The 15,403-nt window shown below is 42.2% G+C and overlaps 1 protein-coding gene across 1 annotated transcript in view; it reads right to left on the reverse strand.

Moving 5' to 3' along the window:
* TMEM154 (transmembrane protein 154) overlaps positions 1 to 15,403 on the reverse strand; it is a 63,243-nt gene that overhangs the window by 31,950 nt on the left and 15,890 nt on the right. The window contains exon 2 of the mRNA XM_040418550.1: positions 288 to 552. Coding sequence (XP_040274484.1) covers positions 288 to 552 — 265 coding nt within the window. The remainder of the gene's footprint in view (positions 1 to 287; positions 553 to 15,403) is intronic.

The following is a 15,403-nucleotide window of genomic DNA, read 5'->3' on the forward strand; positions in this document are numbered from 1 at the left end:
AGGAGTGAGTTGCTAGAGGGAAAAGGGGCATTTTCTCTAACGACATACATTACAAAGTTTCTTATATTCACCTGTACCGTTGATTTATGCTAAATTCGTTGAATGTACAGTGGCCATAAACAAATATATATCACTTCTAAATTGTGCTTACACTTTATAATATAAACAGCCAATGATGAATGTCATTTTTATCATTCATTGATTGATTCATTCATCATTGATTGAATTGCTGTTATCAGCAAAGGCAGTTATGCAGAAAGCATTTTAAGATTACAAAAATGTTTTACCCTCTTGCTGTTTTTTTCGTCTTTTGCGCTGTACAATTAAAATAATGATGGGTATCAGCAGGACTAGAAAAATTGCAGGAGCCGCATATATCAGGATAGTGAACACGTCTGATCCAAAAACATCAGAGGATTCAGTGACTTCATTGCTTGTTTCAGTGGCGGTATCAAGTGTGGCAGGGGATAGAGTCTGGTATTCATCAGTTGTATATACAAGAAATGGCTCGCCGGTTGATATAAGCTCTTTCTCAGTCATAGTCTCATCCATCTGTAAAGTAAGAACTCACATTCGTTACAGGTACAACAACTCAGCCAACTGAAATCACTCATAAAAGGAAATGTACATTTTGTTATAAAGACTTTTTCTAATGCAAAACGAACTTTCCATAGACAACCTTGAAGTATCAGAAGCAGGAAGTGCAGCAACTGTATTGCCATTATCTTAAAGATCACAATTTCTCTTCATATATTAGCTGATCACTGGAGGATTCAGCTGCTGGACCACTAGTGATCTTCTGATCGCCAAGGCAGTGGCATTCTGAAATACAGTTGTCTTTAATACAGGGATCTATGAAAACATACTAGAAACACAAATCAGTTCAGTATGCATTCAAAACTGCAAGTACAGTACTGTGCAAATGTTTTAGGCAGGGGTGGAAAAAAAGCTGCAAAGTAAGAATACTTAAAAAAAAGGTTATAGTCTATTTTTATCAACAAAATGCAAAGTGAATGAACAAAAGACAAATCTAAACTAAATCAACATTTAATGTGACCGCCCTTTGTCTTCAAAACAGCATCAATTATTCTATGTACACTTGCACACAGTTTTTGAAGGAATTTGGCAGGAAGGTTGCTCCAAATATCTTGAAGAACTAACTACAGATCTTCTGTGGATGTAGGCTTGCTCAAATCCTTTTGTCCCTTCATTTAGTCCCAGACAGACTTGTTGATATCAGAGCTCTGTGGGGGCCATATCATCCAGGACTCCTTGCTCCTCTTTATGCTCAAAATAGTTTTCAATGACATTGGCTGTATGTTTAGGGTTGTTGTCCTGTTGCAGAATAAATTTGGAGTCAATCAGATGCCTTTCTGGTGGTATTACATGATAGATAAGTATCTGCCTATATTCAGCATTGAGACCATTATTAATCCTGACCAAATCCCTAACTCTAGTTGCTGAAATGCATCTCAAGACTTGCAAGGACCCTTCACTATACTTCACTGCTTGCATACACATTATTGTACTGCTCTCCGGCCAAGTGAACAAACTGACTATTATAGGTACATATTTCAAATTTTGCCTCATCAGTCCAGAGCACCTGCTGCCATTATTCTGCACCCCACTTCCTATGTTTTGTGCATAGTTGAGTCGCTTGACCTTGTTTCCACGAAGGTATGGCTTTTTGGCTGCAATTCTTCCATAAAGACCACTTCTTGCTAGACTTCTCAGAACAGTAGATGAGTGGACCTGGGTCCCACTGGTTTCTGACAGTTCTGAGCTGATGGCACTGCTGTACATCTTCTGATTTCAAAGGGAAGTAAGCATGATGTGTCTTTCATCTGCTGGAATAAGTTTTCAGCAAATGGAGTTGGGGATTTGGTCAGGATTAATGGTGTCATCAAAGCCAGGAACTTGATTGTTTCAGCTTCTAGCCTCACTGATAGGTTGACTAGCCAGGGCTTGACTAGTCAGCATGGCAACCCTCCCAGCACAGCCATGCACAGTAGCTGGGCTGGGTGAACTTCTGACAGCAGGGCTTGATAGAAGCATTGTGATTTTATCTGTAATATTATTTGATTGCAGGCTATGGTATAAGCGATCTGTTAATCGCATGTTTCCCAAGGGGGACTACAAATAAAGTTAAAAGAAAAAACTACGTCAAAGAACTACAAATTTAAATCACCCCCTTTCCCCGTTTTACAAATAATAAAAAAAAAATAAAAAAATCGGTATTGTCACATCTGAAAATGTTCAAACTTCAAATACAAACATATTAGACGCATTTGTACACTGAACACTGAACAGTTGCTGTTTTTTGGTCACTTAACCTATTATAGTTTATTATAAAAAAAAACTGAGGTAGAAGCCAATTTTCTTCATTTTAGGGGGGAAATCCTTCTTAACTCCAATCAGGTAATCAGAATAACTCCCTGGATCAACGACCCCTCTCTAGTAGCTATAGCCTGTAATATTATTACGCTCCAGAAACACATCCAGGCCCCTCTTGAATTCCTTTATTGTACTCACCATCACCACCTCCTCAGGCAGAGAGCTCCATAGTTTCACTGCTCTTACCGTAAAGAATCCTCTTCTATGTTTGTATACAAACCTTCTTTCCTCCAGACGCAGAGGATGTCCCCTCGTCACAGTCACAGTCCTGGGAAAAAATAGACGATGGGAGAGATCTCTGTACTGACCCCTGATATATTTATACATAGTAATCAGATCTCCCCTCAGTCATATTTTTTCTAACGTGAATAACCCTAATTTTGATAATCTTTCAGGGTACTGTAGTTGCCCCATTCCAGTTATTACTTTAGTTGCCCTCCTCTGAACCCTCTCCAGCTCTGCTATGTCTGCCTTGTTCACAGGAGATTGCGTTTCGTTGTTCAGTTTTTATCGCGCGGGTGCAATGAGTTTTGCACGCGCGTGATAAAAAACTGAATGTGGTACCCCCCCCCCCCCTTATCAGATGATCTGCCCATATCATGTTCCACCCCTTTCTCAGCATTTAAATTAAAAGAACTGCTATGTTTCCCTTAGGGTTAATCAAGCTTCTTGTACCTGTCTCCCTGACAGCCGCTAGAGGTGCTTCCGCGATTCTCACTGTGAAAATTACAGTGGGAAGACGCGGAACATAGTTTTGAATGCGTGTGCATTCGCAGCTGAGAGGAGGATTGGGGAGAAGAGTTCCCAGTGAGGGGTTTTAACCCCTTCAGCCAAGTGGGAGGGGGACACGAGGGTGCCCCACTCCTAACAACTATATAGTGCCAGAAAAATGAGTTTGTTTTCCTGGCACTATAGTGCTCCTTTAACACCAATACTGCACAGTGTCTTTTCTCTGCAGGAACAGGCTATAGACACTAGTACCACTACATTAAACTGTACTGGTTCTGGGACTATAGTGTCCTTTTAGGCTCCATTCACACGTCCGCATTTTGCGTAACGGAGATGCGGACTCATTCATTCCTATGGGGCAGCAAGATGTGCTGCCCGGACACGGAATTGCGGATCCGCACTTCCGGGTCCGCACTTCCGTTCCGCAAAAAAATAGAACATGTCCTATTCTTGTCCGCAATTGCGGACAAGAACAGGCATATTCTATTAGTGCTGGCAATCTGCGGTCCGCAAAATACTGAACGCACATTGCCGCTTTCCGTGTTTTGCGGATCCGCGACTCCGTGTATCCGCAAAACACGTTGCGGACGTGTGAATGAAGTGCAGGGGGACCCCTGGGCGCCGCTCTGCCCACTGATATATTTAGTTTTTAGTTTGTACACTAGTGAAAGGTCCTCTTTAATGTGAGGTAAATTAGTTTCCAATGTAGTATTAATAACTAAACAATTACATAATAAACATATTGCATTGTCTACTGTGGGGATCAGCTCAATAGTAGTAGGCACAGCAGTCAGAGACAGTGACACAATGGCACAGTTCACACAGGGGTTTGCCTGTTTTCTTTATTCTCGTCCACAAACAAAATATAAGGCCTTTACATTCAGGCAAAGACACAAAATAAATTCCTGCTCGGCTGAGCACTAACTAAACATAAAATCACCCTTTCTATACGGGCGGCCTACTACCAGCCACACGACACAATTCAAAATAAACTTACAGTGTCCTTTTTGTTGTTTGCACAGACTTCAGCAGCAATGGTGAAAGCCAGTCAGTTCAACCAGTTCCCCCCCAGACATGCTCATAGTGCAAACCTTTATAGCCCAGAAATGAGCTGAGCTCCATCACCTGGCTGAGAGCTCTATATGAAACCTGTTCTGGACAGGAAGGGAATGAGGAGCCCCGCTACCAACCTGCATCCTCATTCCATTGAAATCCAGGCCCGACAACACAATTTACCAAAGTCCTCAGCAAACTATGCTTTGCTAAAGCAGACCATCTTTTCCTGGATTTCTGATATCTCACCCAGGTTTCCTAGTTGAGATATCCACCTCCTGTAGCATAGTACATGGTATATGAAAGAAACCTAGGGGAAATATAACGATTCTCTACTACTTTTCTAGTCACTCTCTCACACTACTTACCACCAGGCCAATAAGATGATCTGGTCTCTGGCTGCAGTCTGGCTCTGGGGACTCCCTTGTCACTCTCATTCCCCCCTCCCTTGTCACTCTCATTCCCTCCCCCCCCCCCCTCCCTTGTCACTCTCATTATTCCCCCCCCCTCCATTGTCACTCTCATTCTTCCCCCCCCCTCCCTTGTCACTCTCATTCTTCCCCCCCACACTTACTTGTCACTCTCATTCTCCCCCCCCCCACTTACTTGTCACTCTCATTATTTCCTCCTCCCCCCCACTCCCTTGTCACTCTCTTTCCATTTCCCCCACCCCCCACCTCTAGTGTAGTGTGGCCGAGCTCTGTTTGGTCCGCGGTACAGGAGCATTTGTTTCCTGTACCCGGATGGACTGAAAGGAAGTGCACACTAAGTGTGCACTTCCTGTCAGTCCGGCCGGGTACAGAAAACATGCTCCTGTACCGTGGACCAAACAAAGCTCGGCCACGCTACATTAGAGGCGCTTCCCTCCTGTCAGTCTCTCTCTCTGGGCAGTGCGGCAGCCGCCCGGTGCGGGGGAGGGCCTGCCGTCGCCGCCCGCCGTACTTTTAAAAAAATAAAATATTGCGGCAGCGCTTTTTTTTTAAAAATCGCACGGGGCCGGCTCCCCCTGCTAAATTGCGCCCTAGGCGGCTGGTTATAAGGGAAAATAATAGCATTCTGAATACAGAATGCATAGTACAATAGGGCTGTAGGGGTTAAAAAAATAAATAAAATTTACCTCACCTTAATCCACTTGTTCGCGCAGCCGGCATGTTTTCTGTCTTCTTCTTTGAGGAATAGGACCTTTGATGACGTCACTGTGCTCATCACATGGTCCATCACATGATCTTTTACCATGGTGATGGATCATGTGACGGACCATGTGATGAGCGCAGTGACGTCATCAAAGGTCATTTTCCTGTGCACAGCAAAGAAGAAGACAGAAGAGAAGCCTGGCTGCGCGTGGATTAAGGTGAGTTATATTATTAATATTTTTTTAACCCCTCCAGCCCTATTGTACTATGCATTCTGTATTAAGAATGCTATTATTTTCCCTTATAACCATGTTATAAGGGAAAATAATAATGATCGGGTCCCCATCCCGATCGTCTCCTAGCAACCGTGCGTGAAAATCGCACTGCATCCGCACTTGTTTGCAGATGCTTGCGATTTTTACGCAGCCCTATTCAATTCTATGGGGCCTGCGTTGCGTGAAAAACGCAGAATATAGAACATGCTGCGATTTTTAAGCAACGCACAAGTGATGCGTGAAAATCACTGCTCATGTGCACAGCCCCATAGAAATGAATGGGTTCGAATTCAGTGCGGGTGCAATGCGTTCACGTCACGCATTGCACCCGCGCGGAAAACTCGCTCGTGTGAAAGGGGCCTAAGTCCTTTTCCATGTTAGTGTTACCCAGTGTTTTACCATTTAGTATGTACTGGTGACTTGCATTATTCCTTCCCATTTGCATAACCTTACATTTGTCAGTGTTAAACCTCATCTGCCACTTCTCTGCCAAAGCCTCCAATTTATCCAAATCCATCTGTAGCAGTATACTGACCTCTTCCGTCTTAATTACTTTACACAGTTTAGTGTCATCTGTAAAAATTTATATTTTAATGTGCAAGCCTTCTACCAGATCATCAATAAATATACTGAAGAGAATAGGGCCCAATACTGACCCCTGTGGTACCCCACTAGTGACAATGACCCATTCTGAGTGTGTACCATTAATAACCACCCTTTGTTTTCTATCATTGAGCCAGTTACTTACCCACATACAGACGTTTTCTCCCAGTCCGAGCATTCTCATTTTATATATTAACCTTTTATGTGGTACAGTGTCAAATGCTTTGGAGAAGTCCAGATATACGACATCCATTGATTCGCTGCTGTCAAGTCTAGAAATTTCCTCCTCATAGAAACTGATTAAATTAGTTTGACATGACCGATCCCTCATGAAGCCATGTTGATATGACGTTACTTGCTTATTTTCATTGAGGTTCTCCAAGATAGCATCTCTTAGAAAACCTTCAAACAGTTTACCCCAAGACAGATGTTAAACTTACCGGCCTATAGTTTCCAGGCTCTGTTTTTGGACCCTTTTTGAATTGTGGCACCATATTTGCTATGTACCAATCCTGTAAAACACTCCCTGTCAGTATAGAGTACTTAAATTTTAGAAATAAGGGTCTAGCTATGACATTACTTAATTCTCTTAGGATGCGGGGGTGTATGCATCTGGTCCCGGCAATTTGTCTATTTTCATCTTTTTAAGACGCCATTGTACTTCTCCTGGCTCAGACAGAGCACTTTTAATGGTAAATTTACTTTTACATTCTGCATGTCACCTGACAGTTTATTTTGCTCAGTGAATACAGTGGAGAATTATTTTTTTTTAATAGCTTTGCTTTCTCCTCATTGCTGTCTGCAACTCCCCCCTCATTACTCTGTAAAGGGCCGACACCTTCAGATTTATACTTTTTACCATTTATATAATTGAAGAACATTTTAGGGTTAGTTTTAGTTTCTTTGGCAATTAAAGGGAACCGATCACCTCCTAAATGCATGTAAACCCGCCAGCAGTACCTCAGGGTAGCCCGCAGTGTGATACTAATCATACTTTTCATCCTGCAGTTCGATGCTGCATAAGGTCAGAAAACAATCTTTTATCCTCCATCCGCGCTAATTTGCATGTCAGCTTGAAGTCAAGGGGTCAGCGGCCTCCTTGCTTCAAGTCAAGCTAATCACGCCCTCTCTTGCCCTTGAGTGACAGACAGGAAAGTGAAGCCGAATTGCGAAGTCTCACGCATGCGCGGTGCCCTCTATTTTACTGCGCGATCCCATGCCCTGTATCACACTGCGGGCTACCCTACTGCTGGCGGGTTTACATGCATTTAGGAGGTGACAGGTTCCCTTTAATCTCTCTCTGTCTCAGTTGGCTCCGTTTCGTCAGACGTACACCAAAACGCTGCAAGCAAAGCGGAATGGAGACAGAACGGAGGCAAACTGATGCATTCTGAACGATCCTCTTCCATTCAGAATGCTTTCGGGCAAAACTGATCCGTTTTGGACCGCTCTTGAGAGCCCAGAACAGATCTCACAAACTGAAAGCCAAAACACCAGTGTGAAAGTAGCCTCTAGGCCTCTTTCACACGGGCATCATGGATTTGGGCCGGATAAGATGCGGGTGTGTCGCGGGAAAATGCACAATTTTTCTGTGCGAGTGCAAAACATTTTAATGCGTTTTGCACGTGCGTTAGAAAAATCGGCATGTTTGGTACCCGGCATGTTAGGTGTTGTGTAGATTGTATTATTTTCCCTTATAACATGGTTATAAGGGGAAATAATAGCATTCTTAATACAGAATGCTTAGTAAAATAGGGCTGGAGGGGTTTAAAAAAAAAAAATAAAGAAATTTAACTCACCTTAATCCACTTCTTCGCGAAGCCCGTCTTCTCTTTTTTCTTCTGTCTTCAGGACCTGAGTAAAGGACCTTTGATGACATAACTGTGCTCATCACATGGTCCATCACATGATCTATCATCATGGTGATGGATCATGTGACGGACCATGTGATCAGCACAGTCACGTCACCAGAGGTCCTTTTTCTCCTGCACAGCAAAGAAGAAAGAGAAGCCGGGCTGAGCGAACAAGTGGATTAAGGGCAGTTAAATTTTTATTTATTTTTTTAACCCCTCCAGCCCTATTTTACTAAGCATTCTGTATTAAGAATGCTATTATTTTACCTTATAACCATGTTATAAGGGAAAATAATAATGATCGGGTCCCCATCCTGATCATCTCCTAGCAACCATGCGTGAAAATCGCACCGCATCTGCACTTGCTTGAGGATGCTTGCGATTTTCACGCAGCCCCATTCATTTCTATGGGGCCTGCGTTGCGTGAAAAATGTACAAAATAGAGTATGCTGCGAATTTCACGCACCGCACAAGTGATGCGTGAAAATCACTGTTTATGTGCACATCCCCATAGAAATGAATGGGTCCGGATTCAGTGCGGGTGCAATGCGTTCACCTCACGAATTGCACCCGCGCGGAAATCTCACCCATGTGAAAGAGGCCTTAGTTGGCTAAATTTAGCTTTTTTGAAGTTTGGTATTTTTGTTCCTCCCTGAAGAAACATTCTTTTGAATGATAATTGGAAGGTTATTACTTTATGGTCACTATTTCCTAGGTGTCCCCTAACCTGCACATCTGTTGTTCTGTCAGGTCTATTGGTTAATACTAAGTTAAGTGTGGTCATTCCTCTAGTCGGGTCCTGAACCAGTTGGGAGAGGTAATTGTCTTTGGTTATTGCCAAGAACCTGTTTCCTTTATGAGATGTACAGGTTTCAGTTTCCCAGTCTATATCTAGGAAGTTGAAGTCCCCCATAATAACCACCTCATTATGATTTGCCGCCTCGTCTATTTACGGCAGTTTAGAAGTAGCTTTTCTGTGGACTCTGGTATATTAGGTGGCTTATAACAAACTCCTATTAGTATTTTATTATTGTTTTTGCCTCCATGTATTTCTACCCACAGTGACTTCACATGTTCACTTATATCTTCCCCAAATAAATAAATAAATAAAAAGCAATAAAAATTTCATACATACTTCAAAATGGTATCAATAAGGGTCCATTCACACGTCCGTAGTGTATTGCGGATGCACCGGCCGGCACCCCTATAGAAATGCCTAATAGGACATGTTCTATTTTTTTCGGAAGCCGCGGACCGGAAGTACGGAGCCGCAGACCGGAAATGCGGATGCGGACAGCACAATGTGTGTTGTCCGCATCCTTTCCGTCCCCATTGAGAATTAATGGGTCCACACCCGTTCCGCAGAATTGTGGAACGGATGTGGACCCATTCTACAGACGTGTGAATGTACCGTAAAAACTACAGCTCACCCCTTAATGAAAAGCCCCCACACAGCTCCATAGATGGAAATATAGCAAAGTTACAGGTGTCAGAATATTAATATGGAAACAGTATTAAGGATAAGATAAACTATATAAATTGCTGTAATCTTACTAACCTGCACAATAATAAATAATTTTTACTGCACAAAAATGAAATCCATAAAACAAAGACGCAAATGTATTTTATCCTAATGCTTCAGCTTTAATATTTTTTCCAGCTTCCAATACATTGTATTGAATATTAAATGGTGCCTTTTTCCCCCTCTTCCTTCCCTTCCACCTTTCCGTCCTCTCTCCTTAGATTCCATATTTCCCCACCTACGTTCCATATTTTTGTTTAAGAACATTGTTTAACATTTCGAACACTAGACATTATCTGATTGTCTGTGCCTTTTGTTGAGTCCAGATGTTCATCTATGCAACATACTTAACACTGTCGTTGGGCTGCGCCCCATCCACGATATTTTTGTCTTCCACAAAATACTATTGCAAATCTAAATAACGAATTTACAAAAAAAAAAAACGGTGCTATTAAAAATTACAAATTGTTCCACAAAAAAACTAGTCCTCATGCAGCTATGTGAAAGGAAAAATCAAGGCAGGGAAGAAAAATGAAAAAGGCAAAAATGGAAAATGTCTACATCAGGAAGGAGTTAATAGTCAACAGGTTGCTGTGGTCTCCTCCTATTTTTGTGTTCTGACAACGTGCTCCAAGTATACCTCTAAACTGCTATCTATGAACAGTTATGTCAGACCTTTTACTTCAGACCTCTCATCCCACGCCATCAGAGACTTGACCCTCTCTTGGATCTCCTCTTACCTCACTAACAGAACCTTCAGTGTTTCACATCCATACACCAACTCCTCATCATGCCCCCTCTCTGTTGGTGTCCCTCAAGGCTCTGTCTTGGGTCCCCTACTTTTCTCCATTTATACATTAGGCCTGGGACAGCTCATTGAGTCCCATGGATTCCAATACCACCTCTATGCTGATGACATTCAGATCTATCTCTTTGGCTCTACCTCTGTCACATCACTGCGATCCAGAATCCCAGTATGTCTGTTAGGCTACTTTCACACCTGCGTTCGGGTGTCCGCTCGTGAGCTCCGTTTGAAGGGGCTCACAAGCGGCCCCGAACGCATCCGTCCAGCCCTAATGCATTCTGAGTGGACGCGGATCCGCTCAGAATGCATCAGTCTGGCGGCGTTCAGCCTCCGCTCCGCTCAGCAAGCGGACACCTGAACGCTGCTGTTGTAGTTGTATGTTCAATCTTCTCCTACCACTTCTTAAAGCTCAACATGGAGAAAACGGAATTCATCATCTTTCCTCCATGTCATTCAGCCCCCCTACCTGAGCTATCCATTACAGTTAATAGCACAACGCTTTCTCCAGTCTCACTGGTCCTCTGCCTGGGCATTAAAGGGGTTAAAAAAAAGGTAAAAATAAAACCCAAATAGCATTTTTTATAAGCTAAAGATTCTTTATTATGGAAAAAAACTATACAAGTTTGGTATTGCCACGTCCATAACAGTTATGCTATAGAGTTATGTTGTTTAACCCACATGGTGAATGCCACCAAAAATTTCTTTTTGTGCAAAAGTAAAAAAAATAATTAATTTGGTATTGCCATCATTGTTCTGACACGCAAAATAATAGTAACACATACCACTTATGTCTCATGGTGAATACTGCAAAATTTCTAAATCAACAAGCAATGACAGAATTGCTGTTTTTTCCACTCCCCTCCAGAAAGACTTTGGCCCCTTTCACACGAGCAGGTTTTCCGCGCGGGTGCAATGCGTGAGGTGAACGCATCTGGACCCATTCACTTCAATTGGGCTGTGCACCTGAGCGGTGATTTTCACGCATCACTTGTGCGTTGAGTGAAAATCGCATCAAGCTCTATATTGTGCGTTTTTCACACAACGCAGGCCCCATAGAAGTGAATGGGGCTGCGTGAAAATCGCAAGCATCCGCAAGCAAGTGCAGATGCGGTGCGATTTACACGCATGGTTGCTAGGTGACGATCGGGATGGGGACCCGATCGTTATTTTCCCTTATAACATGGTTATAAGGGAAAATAATAGCATTCTTAACCCCTTCAGGACACAGCCTTATTTCACCTTAAGGACCAGGCCATTTTTTGCAAATCTGACCAGTGTCACTTTTGGTGATAACTTTAAAACGCTTTTGCTTAGCCAGGCCATTCTGAGATAGTTTTTTCGTCACATATTGTACTTCATGACACTGGTAAAATGGAATAAAAAAAATTAACTTATAAAAAATAAATAAATAATTTGCCAAAAATTTGGAAACATTTTCAAATTTAAATTTCTCTACTTCTATAATACATAGTAATACCTACAAGAATAGTTATTACTTTACATTTACCATATGTCTACTTCATGTTAGGATCATTTTGGGAATGATATTTTATTTTTGGTGGACGTTACAAGGCTTTGAAGTTTAGAAGTAAATATTGAAATTTTCAAAAACCAACTTTTTAAGGACCAGTTCAGGTCTGAAGTCACTTTGTGAGGCTTATATAATAGAAACCACCCAAAAATGACCCCATTATAAAAACTACACCCCTCAAGGTATTCAAAACTGATTTTACAAACGTTGTTAACCCTTTAGGTGTTCCACAAGAATGAATCGAAAATAGAGATACAATTTTAAAATTTCACTTTTTTGGCAGATTTTCCATTTTAATATTTTTTTTCCAGTTACAAAGCAAGGGTTAACAGCCAAACAAAACTCAATATTTATGGCCCTGATTCTGTAGTTTACAGAAACACCCCATATGTGGTCGTAAACTGCTGTACGGGCACACGGCAGGGCGGAGAAGGAAAGGAATGCCATACGTTTTTTTTTAAGGCAGATTTTGCTGGACTGGTTTTTTGACACCATGTCCCATTTGAAGCCCCCCTGATGCACCCCTAGAGTAGAAACTCCAAAAAAGTGACCCCATTTTAAAAACTACAGGATGGGGTAGAAGTTTTGTTGGTACTAGTTTAGGGTATATATGATTTTTGGTTGCTCTATATTACACTTTTTGTGAGGCAAGGTAACAAGCTAAATAGCTGTTTTGGCACAGTTTTTTTATTTTTTTATTTACAACATTCATCTGACAGGTTAGATCATGTAGTATTTTTATAGAGCAGGTTGTCACGGACGCGGCGATATTTAATATGTATACAATTTTTTTATTTATGTAAGTTTTACACAATGATTTCATTTTTGAAAAAAAAAATCATGTTTTAGTGTGTCCATATTCTGAGAGCCATACAGGGAGTGCAGAATTATTAGGCAAGTTGTATTTTTGAGGATTAATTTTATTATTGAACAACAACCCTGTTCTCAATGAACCCAAAAAACTCATTAATATCAAAGCTGAATATTTTTGGAAGTAGTTTTTAGTTTGTTTTTAGTTTTAGCTATTTTAGGGGGATATCTGTGTGTGCAGGTGACTATTACTGTGCATAATTATTAGGCAACTTAACAAAAAACTAATATATACCCATTTCAATTATTTATTTTTACCAGTGAAACCAATATAACATCTCAACATTCACAAATATACATTTCTGACATTCAAAAACAAAACAAAAACAAATCAGTGACCAATATAGCCACCTTTCTTTGCAAGGACACTCAAAAGCCTGCCATCCATGGATTCTGTCAGTGTTTTGATCTGTTCACCATCAACATTGCGTGCAGCAGCAACCACAGCCTCCCAGACACTGTTCAGAGAGGTGTACTGTTTTCCCTCCTTGTAAATCTCACATTTGATGATGGACCACAGGTTCTCAATGGGGTTCAGATCAGGTGAACAAGGAGGCCATGTCATTAGATTTTCTTCTTTTATACCCTTTCTTGACAGCCACGCTGTGGAGTACTTGGACGCGTGTGATGAAGCATTGTCCTGCATGAAAATCATGTTTTTCTTGAAGGATGCAGACTTCTTCCTGTACCACTGCTTGAAGAAGGTGTCTTCCAGAAACTGGCAGTAGGACTGGGAGTTCAGCTTGACTCCATCCTCAACCCGAAAAGGCCCCACAAGCTCATCTTTGATGATACCAGCCCAAACCAGTACTCCACCTCCACCTTGCTGGCGTCTGAGTCGGACTGGAGCTCTCTGCCCTTTACCAATCCAGCCACGGGCCCATCCATCTGGCCCATCAAGACTCACTCTCATTTCATCAGTCCATAAAACCTTAGAAAAATCAGTCTTGAGATATTTCTTGGCCCAGTCTTGACGTTTCAGCTTGTGTGTCTTGTTCAGTGGTGGTCGTCTTTCAGCCTTTCTTACCTTGGCCATGTCTCTGAGTATTGCACACCTTGTGCTTTTGGGCACTCCAGGGATGTTGCAGCTCTGAAATATGGCCAAACTGGTGGCAAGTGGCATCTTGGCAGCTGCACGCTTGACTTTTCTCAGTTCATGGGCAGTTATTTTGCGCCTTGGTTTTTCCACACGCTTCTTGCGACCCTGTTGACTATTTTGAATGAAACGCTTGATTGTTCGATGATCACGCTTCAGAAGCTTTGCAATTTTAAGAGTGCTGCATCCCTCTGCAAGATATCTCACTATTTTGGACTTTTCTGAGCCTGTCAAGTCCTTCTTTTGACCCATTTTGCCAAAGGAAAGGAAGTTGCCTAATAGTTAGGCACACCTAATATAGGGTGTTGATGTCATTAGACCACACCCCTTCTCATTACAGAGATGCACATCACCTAATATGCTTAATTGGTAGTAGGCTTTCGAGCCTATACAGCTTGGAGTAAGACAACATGCATAAAGAGGATGATGTGGTCAAAATACTCATTTGCCTAATAATTCTGCACGCAGTGTAGTTTTTTCAGTTTTTGGGCGATAATCTTAGGTAGGGTCTCATTTTTTGCAGGATGAGATGACGGTTTGATTGGCACTATTTTGGGGTGCATATGACTTTTTGATTGCTTGCTATTACACTTTTTCTGATGTAAAATGACAAAAAATAGCTTTTTTTACACTTTTTTTTTATTTTTTTTACGGTGTTCACCTGAGGGGTTAGGTCATGTGATATGTTTATAGAGCCAGTCGATACGGACGCGGCGATACCTAATATGTCCACTTCCTCCCCCCGCCCCCCATTTTTAATAATTGTTTTTTACTTTATTTGGGGAAAATGACGTTTTTGTTTATTTTTAATTGAAACTTTTAATTTTTGGGGGGGAAAACTCTATTTTTTCAACTTTTTTTTTTACTTAATTTTTTGTCCCACTTTGGGATTTCAACTTTTGGGGGTCTAATCCCTTCTACAATGCATTCCAATACTTCTGTATTGGAATGCATTGGCTGTATGAGTAATACTGTGTGTATTACTCATACAGCTTCCGGCCTGTGAGATCCAGGGGGCTGGATCTCACAGGCACGTCACAGGAAGGCATCGGCGATGCCTCAGGAAGGCATCGTGCTGCCTTCCATGCCATCGGGTCCCCCCTACAGCCGCATGGGGACCCGATGACACTGCCGTCACCGCAACAGTGAAAAGCCGCAAACCGCAGGTCTGAATTGACCTGCGGTTTGAATTGACCTGCGGTTTGCGGCGATCGCCGACACGGGGGGTCACTGGACCCCCCCCCTTGCATTCACTGGACCCCTTCCCCCTTGCAAGGTGCCTGCTCAATGATATGTTATAAGGGAAAATATTAAAATCTACAGAATACCTAACCCAAACCCGAACTTCAGTGAAGAAGTCCGGGTTTGGGTCTGGGTACCACATTCATTTTTTTCTCACGCGCATGCAAAATGCATTGCACTCGCGCGGAAAAAACTGAAGAATGCAACGCAATCACATACAATACTCGCCCCGCTCGCAGGCAAATTCTCACGATTTTCCCGCGACGCACCCGCATCCTATCCGGCCCTCACACATGA

Source organism: Bufo bufo, chromosome 2 (genome assembly GCF_905171765.1).
Source record: "Bufo bufo chromosome 2, aBufBuf1.1, whole genome shotgun sequence".
Taxonomy (NCBI): Eukaryota; Metazoa; Chordata; class Amphibia; order Anura; family Bufonidae; genus Bufo; species Bufo bufo.